This window comes from Physcomitrium patens, chromosome 24, assembly GCF_059467195.1.
Source record: "Physcomitrium patens ecotype Gransden chromosome 24, ASM5946719v1, whole genome shotgun sequence".
In the NCBI taxonomy this organism is placed as follows: domain Eukaryota; kingdom Viridiplantae; phylum Streptophyta; class Bryopsida; order Funariales; family Funariaceae; genus Physcomitrium; species Physcomitrium patens.
Window position 1 is genome coordinate 3,541,477 of NC_143433.1, and position 13,622 is coordinate 3,555,098.

Below are 13,622 nucleotides of genomic sequence, written 5' to 3' on the forward strand. Positions count from 1 at the left end.
AAGCTAATATCTATAGATTTTTGGTGGTTTTAAATATGAAAGAAAGTCTAAGACTTTGTATAATTATGTGATATTTGTTCAAGATTAAAAATTCCTTGTAATTAACCTTGTGGACTTCTTTAGCCATTACTTATTCCAAAACAACCATAGTCTTTTTTTTCTATAGACTTTATCATGAATCATTTAGTCTAAGATTTTTATGACTCTATATTTGTGATAGTAGATCATTTTACTAAGATTGTACATTTTATACCTTATAAAAAATTAATCATAAGTCTTGAAAAATCTAAGTTTTTTCTTGACAATACCTATCATTAATATGGATTTTTAAGAAATATTATATTGCATAGAGGGACTTAATTTATATCCAAATTTTTGAGAATTCTTTTTAATATTTTAAAGGTGGACATAAAATTATCTTTAGCTTTCTATCCTCAAACTAATGGACAAATGGAGCAAGTGAATCAAATTTTTGAGCAGTATTTGAGATGTACCATCAATCACCAACAAGATCATTAAACAACTCTTTTATCATTAGTAAAATTTACTTATAATAATATGATAAATTTTTCTATTCAACAAAAAAAAAATATATATTATTATCATCCATAATTTGATATTTTTGATTTTTTAAAAGTTGATAATCCTATAATAGAAGTTTTCACAAATCATTTATTAGAGCTTTATATGACAATAAAGACACAACTAAAAGAAACTCAACAATAATAAAAAAATCAATATGGATGTTTATTTCAAAAGAAGAATCTCAATTCTATGTTAGTAGTAAGATCTAATTACTTTGTTGTAATACCAAGACTATTTGTTCTTGCAAAAAGTTGGATTATTGTAGACTTAAACTATTTTCTATTTATGAATAGATCAATCCAGTTGCTTATTGATTGCACTTATAAGAATTTATAAAGATGTATCATATATTTTATATGTTTTTTCTTGAGCCATATAGGACAATAGATATACCAAGAAGAAGACAAATGCCATTTCTCCCTATAGGAGTGGATAATAATAAAGAATTTGAAGTGAAAGAAATCTTAGATTTAAAGCGGTGCCAAAATATGTAAAAATATCTTATTTATTGGCATACACATGATATTAGTAAATATACATAGAAGTCAACCAAAAATCTTACAAATGCAATAAAGAAAGTTCATGCTTTTCATCAATAACATCCATCAAAACCAAGATGACGAGTTGTAAACTTTTATTATAAAAAAAAGATGTCTAATAAAAATTACATTCTACCTTTTATCTTTGTTTGCTAAGAAAATAAAGAATCAATAATCAATAGATTCAACTCAAGAACTTTTTTTTATTAAGTTATCAAATGAGATATTGTAATTGTGTCAACCTTCAAGATAATATAATAGAGATGAAGATCCTCAAAAAAGACATATTTTTCATCAAATAGATGGTGAAACATAATATATTTGGTATCACAACTTTAAAAGAGATTCTTGATATTTGGTGATCTTATTGGAATTAAGAACTACCTCCAACAATATTTCAAATGTTTTATTTGATCTTTCATAACTCTCTTCAAATATTAAGGTGGTTTTTTTGTCCTAGTATAGAATACTATTGATAGCTAAGAGGACCTATAAACCACCTTTAAAGAGAATAAAGATCAAAATATGTGGCAAACATGATTTGTCACATCTTGAACTTCTTCAATATATGATTACCGCTCCTTATAGAACTTGTTTCTAGAAGGGAGGGAGGAAGAAGGAGAGATAATGTCATTGACATATATATTTACTTAGATATGAAGTATTAGGTAGATGGTAAATATATGTAGATTTGATAATATTTCATGATAGAGCTTCTTAAAAACTTCAAAGATGCAGATTTGACTTTATACGTGTTTTTAATTGATTGGTAGGTTAAAAAATTTGGCCAAAAAATTAGCCTCATGTTGCATGTATTACATGTGATGATATCTTGTGGCATAAATGTAGGAAACTTATCTTATAAATTTGACATATGTCTTACAAATTGCATATATATTAGAAGTCCTATAGAACATTATCAAATAGCTTTTAGTTAGATAGTATATATGGAAGGAAGAATGGAGCCTTTTTCACTCTTATCCATGTCTTTGTATTTCTTAGTCTTGTTTCAAGACTCTATAGTCTTATTGTCTTTGATAATAGCCATTTTAGTTTCAATATTATATTAATTTTGAGTGAATATCTATTCTTTTCAAGTGACAAATGAGTGTATTGAATTTTTATTTGTTTGAGATTCATGTCCTTAACAATAAGTGTTATAAATTCAATAACTTTATACATAAGCAAGAATTTATTTTTTTACGTAGCATAGAAATTTCTATTAGATACTTCAAAGAAGTGTTTTGGTATTAAATGTTTTCTTTCCATACATAGTATTGTAGTTTTTTTGAGATAAAAGAAATTATTAATCTATGAGCTTACAAACTTGTGTTTTAATAAAAAAAAAGTTTGCTCAAATTTCTAAGAAGTTTTTTAACATCTTTAAAAATTAGAATAAATTTCTTTTTATAGCTTTTGAAATTATACTAGCTTATTAATACAACGAATGATTACCTAAGTTCTTACTTTTTGTTAGTTTATTTTTGTCAATTTTTCATTAAAAGATTAAGTGATAAGAGTCAAAAAAGAAAATTGAAATGACATTGGCTAATATTAAATTAGCATATGTGACCAAGAATATTAAAAATTAGATACCAAAAAATAAATTCTTGATTTGCATAAAAGTCCACATATACCTAGAGGTAGTATCCTCTTTAATGAAGAAAAAGCTTATATAGAAGATAATATTACAATATATTTATTCAATAATAATTAACAAGAATATACAAAAAATATTGGTTTTGTATAAATAATCCATTAAAAGAACTAAGAAATAAAATACCAAAGTAATTGAATCTAGATGTGCAAAAATAAATGCAAAATGTTGTTATTTGCATTGCATTGAATCTCGTTTTTTTAATTGCTCATCTTCAATTCATCAAGCAATATGTGAATTAACAAATGACTAACAAGAATCTTATAATATTTTTTTTTCTTTATATTATATATTTTCTTTGGAATTAAGAATGTTGATAGATGCTTGCTTTGCACAATTGCAAAGATATGTCTTAAAGCCACATCTACATATGTTAATTGCATAATGCATTGATCTATTATTTATAATAATTGGTGGCTTATCAAATAGGTGGCTATCTCTAAAAAAATAATTGTTATTATGATCTTTGTTCTTGATGGATATTTTTTATTAGTATTTTTTGACACAACATATTAGAAAATAATACTACTAATAATAATAATAACATGTTGTGGTTCCTTTCATATGATTCTATTATAAGTGACCTATCTATTATTTTTTTCATAAACAATGGCTAATGAAATTAACTAAGACTAACAAGATAATAGAGTCAAATTTGGAAATAATAGTAATGGTTGAAAAAAGTACATCATGGTATGTAATGTAAGTTTATGACAACTTGTGGTAGTATTAGCAAAAACTATAATAAAATCAGTAATACCTTACTTAAATTAAGTTTTAATGTATTATTAATATTTTTTAAAAATTATTTGAATAATTTTTTATAATATATAATTTTTTTAATATCATAATTTAAAAGATTTCTTATATTATTATGCATAGATAAATAATATGGAATAAATTACTCTATAATATTTAAACTATTAGAATATTTTTAAATTGTTAAAATTTTAAGAGATTGTATGTATTAACTTTGCATATTATTTTTATTTATTTACAAGTCTAATTGATGTATAAAAAGTAATCTTTAATAATACTAATTCATTATATTTATTTACAAACATTTAGAATCAATGGATCTCTTTTACAATCAATAAATTTGTACATAGTTTCATTGCTATACTTAACTAAGAAAATTATATAATAATTTTTTTAATTAGTTTTTATAATAAAAAAATATTTTTAAATAAATAGACATAATTATTAGAACTTCAAAGTACCAGAATGGATCCTAATCAAATCATTATTTCACCACCATAAAATTTGAAATAAAAAATTCACATATTCTCTTTTTATATATGTATGGATTAATAATCATAAAATATTTGTTATGTATTATAATTTTTTGAGTTTTAGAAGGTTTGAAACGTGCACAACATAATTTTCTAATCAATCCATCAATTAACAAACAGATCAGATGTTTCAAAAAACCATGCAACCAAGAATTAAACACAATCCATCGAAGATGTAAATTTCTTATCAAAGTGTATTTGCAAAGACGAAGATAACAAAAGGGGCAATGCCATGCCACTCAAGCCATGCACCGTCCATGAGCACAGAACCCACTTAAATGTAACAATGCCATTACAATCTCCAATGCACTGAATGAATAAATCACCACCCCTCTAGACACACAAACTCAAAACACTTAGTCAAACTCTGGTGAATGATCTTTGGAAAACTGAACCCATTTCATTGAAAGATTAAAAAAAATGAAAAAAAAAAAAAAAAAAAAAAAAAACTCCACATAATCACATTACCATTTCCTTCCAGAATGTGCTCTAAACAGTTGACAGCAAACTACAAAGTGATGCTCACTGAGCAACAGTGATGGATTTTGGAGAGACTGTGAAGCTCTCATCGGAGACACCTCACCTGAGTAGTCTCAACACAAAGGCCTCCTCACACACTGCTATGGACATCTTTTGCAACCATGTACAAGATGCTCCATGCATCACCTCTGTGGAGAATCACAAACGCCGCTGGTGCCTGCTAATGGATCTCGTGCTCAGGAACCCGCACCAACAGTCATTTTTCTGAACACATCTCAGCTTTCGCTGTTGTCTCGTTTCCAGTCTTTACAGTGGCTGGATCCTGATCCGAGCATGTCCAGGCGGGAGGAAGTGGACGTTATCCAGAGACAGTCCGCGGCGAGCAGCAGGAAAATTCTCGTTGTGCTCTCAGGACCTTGCCCACCCGTTGCCGTTAGCTCCTGCAGAGGGAATCAGGAAACGGTGTCAGATCCAGACTCTGCATGTGTTGTCGTCCCTGCCCATGTGGAACTTTATAGATACGCGTGACGGCGTCAGTGACCGTCATCAGGTGTAACGTGCAGAGAATCATTCCGTCCTTATATACTTTAATCTTTGATCCATAGCCCAGCCCCATGTTATGCCAACTCGAAAGCCTCAATTACCCTGAGCAACTCACGAACTTCATAGAACATCGCTTTGCATCACCTAACCCCTCTGACTCTAGAACTTTCAAATTGAAAATGTGACTTCTGAAGCTGTTTTTGATTGTGGATAACCTCTCCTGACTGTAATTTGTTATCGCATTTTGATGCAAATCCATTAGCGTGGGGTGTGTACCAAGTTCAGTGGGTAGTCGGACCTCGGCGCTGTCTTCGGAGGACACTGTCTCTTCGTTTTCGTAGCACATCTTTTCGTGCCTGCGTCCCCAAGCGCCAATACATCCTGGTTGTCTCCTCGCCCACGACGCTGAGCTTTGGCTGCCGGGCCAGTGCGAATCCCATTAGTGATAACCAACATGAGTGGACCATAGTCGGTGCTAAAAATGAAGCGCCTTCTGAGCGACCAACTCGTCACCACCATTTCATTTCGAAAGCAGAGCTCTACGGGACTGCGCAATCACCGGGTTAAGGAGCCTTGCGTTGATGCACAGAGATACTTCAGCCTGAGATATACTGCTGCGTGCAGAGTCGGCACCAAGAGTCGACTTGGCAGCTTAATGATGACATTCCTGACTGTGGACGCAGTCTGTAATGACTGTTGCAGTGTTTACGCATGCTGCCTCATATGATATTTTCCAGTCACTGCACAATCCTGGGCGTTTCTGCTCTCTCGCACACGAGGCCCATCAGAATCTGCAGGCGAAGTGTAGTCCGAATCCGAGTGCGATAACTTTGCACGGGTTCCATTCAGGAAGCACGACGGTTCAAATGGATCCTGCATGGTAGCGTCGGGCACGGTAGAGGGAGCGCGCAGAGAGCGAGTGCTCCATTGAGATGATGGCATGAAGAAGAAGGCTGCAGGGAGTGCGCCGCTCTTGTCATATATCTTCCACCATCTTGTAATTACATCTTGTAACCATCACAACCCCACATGCTAAAAAATGAACTAGAATTTATCTTATTCGTCGGATATACTTTGTTACAAATATATCGTAAACTAACAAACGCACAGGTTGACCCAACTCCGATAATTATCCATCCACTGTCCTCCATACAACCCAAAATAACGGATGAACTTCTTCCCACGGCCAGCCCCAGCGTTCGAAACTAACAAGAAGGCCCAAAGAATGTCAGAGGTCCGTTAGATATGGAAGATCTTCTTAACAGATTATCAATTACAAAATGGCGCATTTCTTGATGCCAACTGCCAATCCCGGCATTCAAAGCCGAAATCCAGGAGCTCCAGGTCTGGCGTAGAACGGAGCTGTTGCTCTTCAACCGCTAATCCACAAGACAACGCCAGCTGTGCCGGTTCGATGTGATCGATCCGGATCTTTGCCTCATCGTCATCACCGCCGCCTCGTCGATTCTTCACTCCGTACCGACACCTTTTAAGTCAATCTTTTTGCACTTTCTCCCTCCAATCCCTTTACTGAAACGGTTTCATTGCAACGTCTACAACTCTACCCAGAGTTTTCCACTGGAGCTGTGGCATAATCTGCCAACTAGAATGGTCTTGATGGCCTCGAAGGAAGCATTCAGAATGCGACGAATGTGACGGCCCAATAGCTTCGGCAAGCGGTCCGTTTCAAGTCACAAGAGGCTTTCCAGGTTCGCTTCAATTGCATGTGATGGATGGAATAATTAGACACGTTTAAAACCTTGACTCTAAAGTCACGGGAAAGAAACCAGCTGTGCACAGTTGCAGGATCTACCACAGCCTGGTCATCAATGGGCCCCACAATTCTGCATTAAATCCCATGGAGAGCTCGTAAAGGTACGAATTAAACTCATGTCTTCGCTTGTAGATATGAAACAGAACTCGATGCTGCCATTGATACCGAAGTGCATTGGACCTGAGATGTGCAATTCGGAATAGATGTACCGAAAGGTATTGGATGCATAGCATGAGAAAATTGAGCACTACTATGTAGATCTGAGTTCGAGGGATAATGATGGACAAGCAAGGTTTTGACGACGGCTCTGATTATGCGTTCTCGGATTTCCTCAGCCGCCCACCAGAGCGGACGCCGAGGAACGTCGGTGTCATGCATTATACAGACGACATATGAGGTTTTTGTGCCGCTGGTGGACAAGGACCCCGACCGTGCGATTTCGCTGTTCTGGACGGCCGTGAACGTGGGAGACAGAGTTGACAGTGCGCTGAAGGATATGGCCATAGTAATGAAGCAGCAGAACCGGCCACAGGAGGCGATTGAAGCGATTAAGTCGTTGCGTAACAGGTGCTCCGACGAGGCCCAAGAGTCTCTGGATAACGTGCTCCTCGGTCTGTACAAGGTGCGTGGGCTAAAGTAGATGAGAGGGGGTTTTTTAACGGTAACTGTTTGCGGCGCCAGCTTGGCCAGGTAGAGGTCAAGCGGCGGTCTCAACCTGTCCCTTTTAGGCAGTGCAGAGATGCGGGAGGCTGGATGACCAGATCGACGTCCTTACGCACAAGCTGCATCTGGTCCACCAGGGGATAGTCAAACGCTCAAAGACGGCCAGATCGCAGGGGAAGAAGTTTCAAGTCTTGATCTCGCAGGAAGCGAGTAGTATTCTGGTGGGGCATCAGCACCTGTCGATCGGACCGTTGAGAGCAAAGCATGATAGCATGGACGGTCTGTCGATCGGATGACCGAGACGGACATGTGTCTGAGCTGCCTTTCATTAGTGATGTTGCAGGGCAATCTCGGCTGGGCGTACATGCAGCAGTCAAATTTTGTTGGTGCAGAAGCGGCGTATAGGCCATGTATCAACTCCGACCATCGCAGCCATTTTCCTGGTCGTCAAATTTGAGAATGTTGTTTGTACAGCATGGATCCATTGCGAGGAAGGAGGCCCATCTGTAAATTGTGCGCTCTGAGGGTGATCCTTGGATTGTGTTGCTCATGGATGCAGCTAATGAGCATTTGTAAATGTTGTTATTATTACCATCATTTTTGCTAAGCATTCTATTTTCTAATAAAGTGGATCCTAACTGAATTTTTCAAACATAAACTTAACACCCTTTGTCTTAACATGGAATACATGTGCCTGGAATGCGTGTTGGATTGTGATTATTCCATTGTGGCAGCACTTGTTTAAGTGAATTTTTCCACTAGTACTTTAGGTTATCTCATGAAGCAACGAAGACGTTTGGGTGTTAATAATTAACTAGTTTGAGATTTGAATATCTGTCACCAAGATATTTGATCACGTTCTGAGCCTTCACTTGAGCTTTTGCATTGTGTGTCTTACTTCATTTAAATACAGGCGGTGCATGATAGTGTTGAATCACAGGCAGTTCATGCGGTTTTTAAATCTGTTGTCCTCATTTGCGTCTCCAGAAGGGTAGGTTGAAGGTCAAGATTGGCTTGAGTAGTGTCAGAATGCGGGAGTAATTTCTGTCACAGTGTCAAAATGGGAGTTGTCGCCTCTGGCTTTATGAGACATGCGTGCATTTACTCATTGGGTCTTAGAATGCTGTTTTTACTTCAGAGAGCGACAGCGCATCTGTACTTTGACATCGGATGCGTGACTTCAAACCAGCAACACATTCACTGTAGAATTGTGGAAATTTTGACAAGTACAGGGAAGGGCGGCTAGTTCACATACCTAAAGCTTTACATTTACAGTTTTGAAGATCTGCTCGTGTCTATCCCACACATAGCCCAAGTCAGGCTAGAAGGTTTATTGCAGAATCAGCAACGAGTTTGTTTGTAACCATTCCTAGGTACATACATGCAAGTTTTGAATGGAAAGGCAAATGTAAATTGATATGCTGTAGTACAAGCATACTAACCACGGCGATGATGAGTTTTCAAACGAACTGGACTTACACTGTTTCCGGAGTCGGAACAATTGATCGCTGTGTAATACTATGATCGCGACCAGGACTTTCAACTCTGATATTTCCTCCTCGACAGGGTACTTCGGCAGAATTACGCCAGGGCATGCACTCAAACCCCAGAAGGTAAATCCAGAGGATGAAAGAAATATTTGACACTCTTGCTGAATTTCCATCAAAATTCTTGGATGAAAATGAAATTTACAGATTTTGCTATCGTATACAGGAGCACAAAAAATGTGCTGCGATGAGTGCAAAAGTTTACTTTACTCTCGATCCTCTATATCCTATAAGGAAGTAACTAGATTTTACACAGCTCGCTACGCTTACTGCCTGGTAGCCAACTGCCCGAAATGAGCGTTAGAAATAAAATTGGCGCTCGGAGGGTTATGGTGTTCTGGCTCCCTTTTGTGTATAAGCTTTAGTAAGGAGCTTGCTTTACGCTTCGCTCGTGGAGTGCCCATCGTTAGAAGCGAGCACAGTGAAGAAACTGCAGTGCTGCACTCAATCGCAGCAGTAACCATTTTTTCTCCCCCACTTCTGCAGAGTACGAGCAACACAGCGATTGCATTTTCTCTCCCTTTCGGAGTACCTACTCTCAACAGGCGGACCAAGATTGGAATAGCATTTGCCTCAGCAATAGCCGTGAGGCCTTCAGTAGATCCTGCCACAAGGCCTAGGACCATTAACGCATCGTCTGCAACTCCAGCCTCGTCTTCACTGAGGAGCGAAACTAGGACCGCAACAGCACCTGAATTAACAATAGGTGACTTGTTGCCATGATAAACGGCAAGATTGAATAGGGCAGAAGCTGCATCTTTCTTTCCCCTCCGCGGTGTCCCATCTCGAAGCAGTGTCACAAGGCCAGAAATAGCATCAGGTCTCTTTCCAATAACTATCTTATATTCATCCACCACTGATAAGGAGAATAGCGTTGCTGCAGCATTTTCTCTCGACTCCATGCTCCCTCCAAACCTGAGGACAGCTATGATAGGGTCCAGGGCACCAGCATTGATGATCAAAGACTTGTTCTTGTCATAGATTGAGAGGTTGAGAAGCGCAGTCACGGCATTTTTTTGTGTCTTTGGATCCTTCGAAGAAAGAAGCGTAACCAGGTACGGAATCGCTCCTGCGTCTGCTATACACATTCTGTTGTCTGCGCCACATTTGGCAAGCAATCGAAGTTCATATGCAACCTGTTTCTGCACCTCGGGAGACCCAGTCGCGAGTTTACCTACCAAAAAGGACGCTGTCATTTTGGTTGCTTCAAGAGCGGCCTTAGAGCTCGCAACCTGATTGTTACCTGCTCCGCCTTTGGAGCTCTTCTCAGGCTTATCGAATGGAACATGATTATCCTCACACCACTGAGTTATCAAGCTCCGCAGAGCATAATTAGGAATCAAATTCAGATGTCCAAGCTTCTGTCCACTCTTAGGGCATGTGGTATGATTTTCCTCAATCCATTTTGAAATTGATACCCGATCGTATGTCTGACCAGAGGCAACAATCACGGGATCACGCATGAGGTCGAGTGAGATAGGGCAACGGAACTCATCGGGTGGATTCGCAATGACATCAACTCTTCCACTCGAAGAGAATTCACAAGAGTCTTCGACAGATGACTCTTGAGACCAGTTGCTATCTTCCATCTCCGTGACCCCGTACAGGACACACCTGCCATACCGGACAAACCCTATGAGGTTGGTGACTGAAGCGAGACTGTGTTCCGAGTCATCGTCCGACTCCGATTGCGTCTCCATCTTCTGTAGTTCTTTCTCACATTCTCTAGCATTTTTAAGCCCCAAATTAGCAAATAAACTTTGCAATTGTCTAGTGTCAGGCTCCTCTTCTCTCTCAACTCGTGCTAGAAGCTCGATCACCTCCTCCGCAAGCGCATCCTCTAGTGAATCCACAAACAGCTTCGCTCTTTGAACCTGCATCTTAACTAGCTCCACTTGCTCTCTGACTTCGTCAGAAATATCAAGAAGATCTAAAGGCAATATCTCTAAAGCATCTGCCAGGCTGCCTGTTAATTTTTCGAACTTCTCCGAAGTGGATTTATTCCGAAAGATTGATAAGAAGACGCTAGCTTCACCACAAGCTTCTATCATTTCCTTAGTTTTCATCATTACGTGGTAAATCTCACGGAAAGAGATAAGAGCTGATGGGGGCATTGGTGGATTCATGTCCCGTACCTCCTCAAACAACGGAGACAACAGCTTAATTCTACGGGAAAGATTCGCCGCATTCCGCTTTTGACACACTTGAGATCTGCCACAGTTAGCAACCTGCTGCGCTAACACAACTAACGAATTCGCCAACGCCTGAGATGACAGGATCGCGGATGGAGGCGACATGGTCGTCATGGCAGCAGCTATTGCCTTTCGCTTACTCCCAGACTACCGCGATCGTTAGTCCACACATTTCATGTCCCAATCTCTACCTGCAGCCCCTCCAATCCATCACGATCCAGAGTACAACATCCGTCTGTCACCTAGAACTCCACCTCCAGCTTTCCACCTTCCTCTAACTCGAAATTCACGCCAAACACTTCCCAGAGCATGCCACAATTCTTCCACTGTGAAATCGTCGCACCCGATCGCCAGCAGAGACTTTCCCTACGGCAAACAATCCGACAACAGACTACGCGATGAGCTCTCTACTCGCCATCCAACCACCACCACGCATTCTCACTAACAATTCCACGATCTCCCCGACTCCACTGACCTAGACCGACCACACGCTTTACGCCATCTCCACGAACTGTCTCCCTCCCGAAAGCCTGTTCAATGAGGCGTCAGAACACCAAATCCAGAGCCAGAATGCTTGATAAATCGCAAGGTTCTCTGTGAATCGAGTGCAATGGTGGTGACCAGCCGCGGCGTGGAGATAGAGCGGCAACAGGGGAAGAGAGGCCACATTGATAGCTCGGGGAGCAGATGCACTATATGTACAACGAAGAGCCATGACAGCCGCAACTCGCCGAAAGACGCCTCGATACATACGGATTCGGCGCGCTTTCGTATCCGTACTCTTAGTGTGTTCGTATAGTGCATGGTATGGTATGTATCGGCATGGTATGGTATGTATCGGCATGGTATGGTATGTATCGGCATGGTATGGTATGTATCGGCATGGTATGGTATGTATCGGCATGGTATGGTATGTATCGGCATGGTATGGTATGTATCGGCATGGTATTGTGCGATGTTCGATACATATGGAATTTGTGTAGATTTGGTTTGAATTCCCGCTGTGTGTAACACGATAGTATGAGTGTGAGCTTTGACTTCGCTCTATACTTTTTTACGTCTTTTTCGATTACTTTTTCTTTCCTGTTTGCATATATATATCTATACATATGTATATAGATAAATGCGTAATTTTTTAATAAAAAATATTTTTGTTAATGGTAGGAGGTAATACAGATGTTGTTTAGAGATGTGTTGGTTTGCATGAAACTTGAAGAATAGACCTGCAAATTTTGTTATTTTAATTAGTAGATAAAAACTGGTCAATGTATTTAATTTCTATGTAGAAGAGCGAGCTTGCTGTCACAAGACTAACATGACAAAATTCTGTTGCATTGACTGGATTTGTACTAGCAATAGAATTTAGTGACTCAAATTTTAATAGTAGATATGTTTATTTATTGATATTTTTAACCTATTTACAAGGTTAGTCTTCCTAAGGCTCCTGAAAATTTTAGCTTCATGCTTGTAAATTTCTTCTTCTAGCTTTCTGTGTAAAAAATAAAAGTAATATCACCTAATTGTTCTAATTCCAAATCATGTAATGCAATTGTTCCCAACATGCAAATGGAAAGTAATCTTCACTACATATAAAAAAGAAAAAGAAAAAGAAAATGTTTTCATTTTATGAATATATTCATATGTAAATTTTTTGCTATCTAATCTTAGACTATCACATTTTTATTGAAACTGTTCCAAGATTTATTGTATCATAATTGCTTAGCAAGAATATATTGTAATCAATATGTTGAACAAGAAAAACAATAAATCTCTATATATTAGATAAAATAATAATAATAATAATAATAATAATAATAATTGTGTATCACTTGCATAGCAATGTAGTAATAACTTCATAAAATCTAAAGCAAAAGTATACCACTTAATATATATTTAGCACAATATGTATTTATAAAATGTACTATTATTTATGAAAGCATACAAATATTTGCAATATTAATTAAATGATTGCATAGTTTAAGCCTTAACGTTCTTCAAAAAAGATATATATATATATATATATATATATGCAATATCAATTGTGGTTTTACCTAACCAACTATCTTTGGGCAATGAATATGTAGTAGGCTAGATAGAACCCTGACTAGTTCAAATAATGCAAGATAATAGTCCAAAGTGTGCATTTGGAAAGGTTGGTGCAAATGGCTAAGGATACTATTAGCTTTAGAATGGTCTTGAGCTTGATTCTAGTCATGTACACCATAGACTATCTATGATATAGTTATGTTTTGATCCCCCCCTTTTGGTGCTTAATCGCTTCTCTCTAATCCTTTCCCTTGGCCCTAACTTGGCTCATACCTTGGCTCATCCCTTGGCCCCATTGGCTTCT

General features: G+C 37.9%; 3 protein-coding genes across 5 annotated transcripts; 1 reads left to right on the forward strand and 2 right to left on the reverse strand.

Moving 5' to 3' along the window:
* Positions 1-4,517: 4,517 nt before the first annotated feature.
* On the reverse strand, positions 4,518-6,357 carry LOC112276575 (uncharacterized). The gene is made up of 2 exons (XM_024507988.3): positions 5,373-6,357; positions 4,518-4,993 (listed from the first exon to the last, which is right to left on the reverse strand). The coding sequence occupies exons 1-2, from the start codon at positions 5,613-5,615 to the stop codon at positions 4,829-4,831; spliced, it is 408 nt and encodes a 135-aa protein (XP_024363756.1). The 5' UTR covers positions 5,616-6,357; the 3' UTR covers positions 4,518-4,828.
* A 47-nt stretch (positions 6,358-6,404) lies between these two features.
* Positions 6,405-8,196, forward strand: LOC141044888 (protein POLLENLESS 3-LIKE 2-like). Of its 3 annotated transcripts, none has more exons than XM_073530973.2 (2): positions 6,405-7,492; positions 7,599-8,196. In XM_073530973.2, the coding sequence occupies exons 1-2, from the start codon at positions 7,184-7,186 to the stop codon at positions 7,827-7,829; spliced, it is 540 nt and encodes a 179-aa protein (XP_073387074.1). In that variant the 5' UTR covers positions 6,405-7,183; the 3' UTR covers positions 7,830-8,196. The 3 variants fall into 3 exon arrangements, with proteins under 3 accessions (XP_073387074.1, XP_073387075.1, XP_090103287.1); XM_073530974.2 differs by having other exon boundaries at positions 7,608-8,196; XM_090247161.1 differs by having other exon boundaries at positions 7,877-8,196.
* Positions 8,197-9,185: 989 nt separating this feature from the next.
* On the reverse strand, positions 9,186-11,957 carry LOC112276293 (U-box domain-containing protein 1). Its single transcript, XM_024507428.3, has one exon. The coding sequence runs from the start codon at positions 11,384-11,386 to the stop codon at positions 9,347-9,349; it is 2,040 nt and encodes a 679-aa protein (XP_024363196.1). The 5' UTR covers positions 11,387-11,957; the 3' UTR covers positions 9,186-9,346.
* Positions 11,958-13,622: the final 1,665 nt, after the last annotated feature.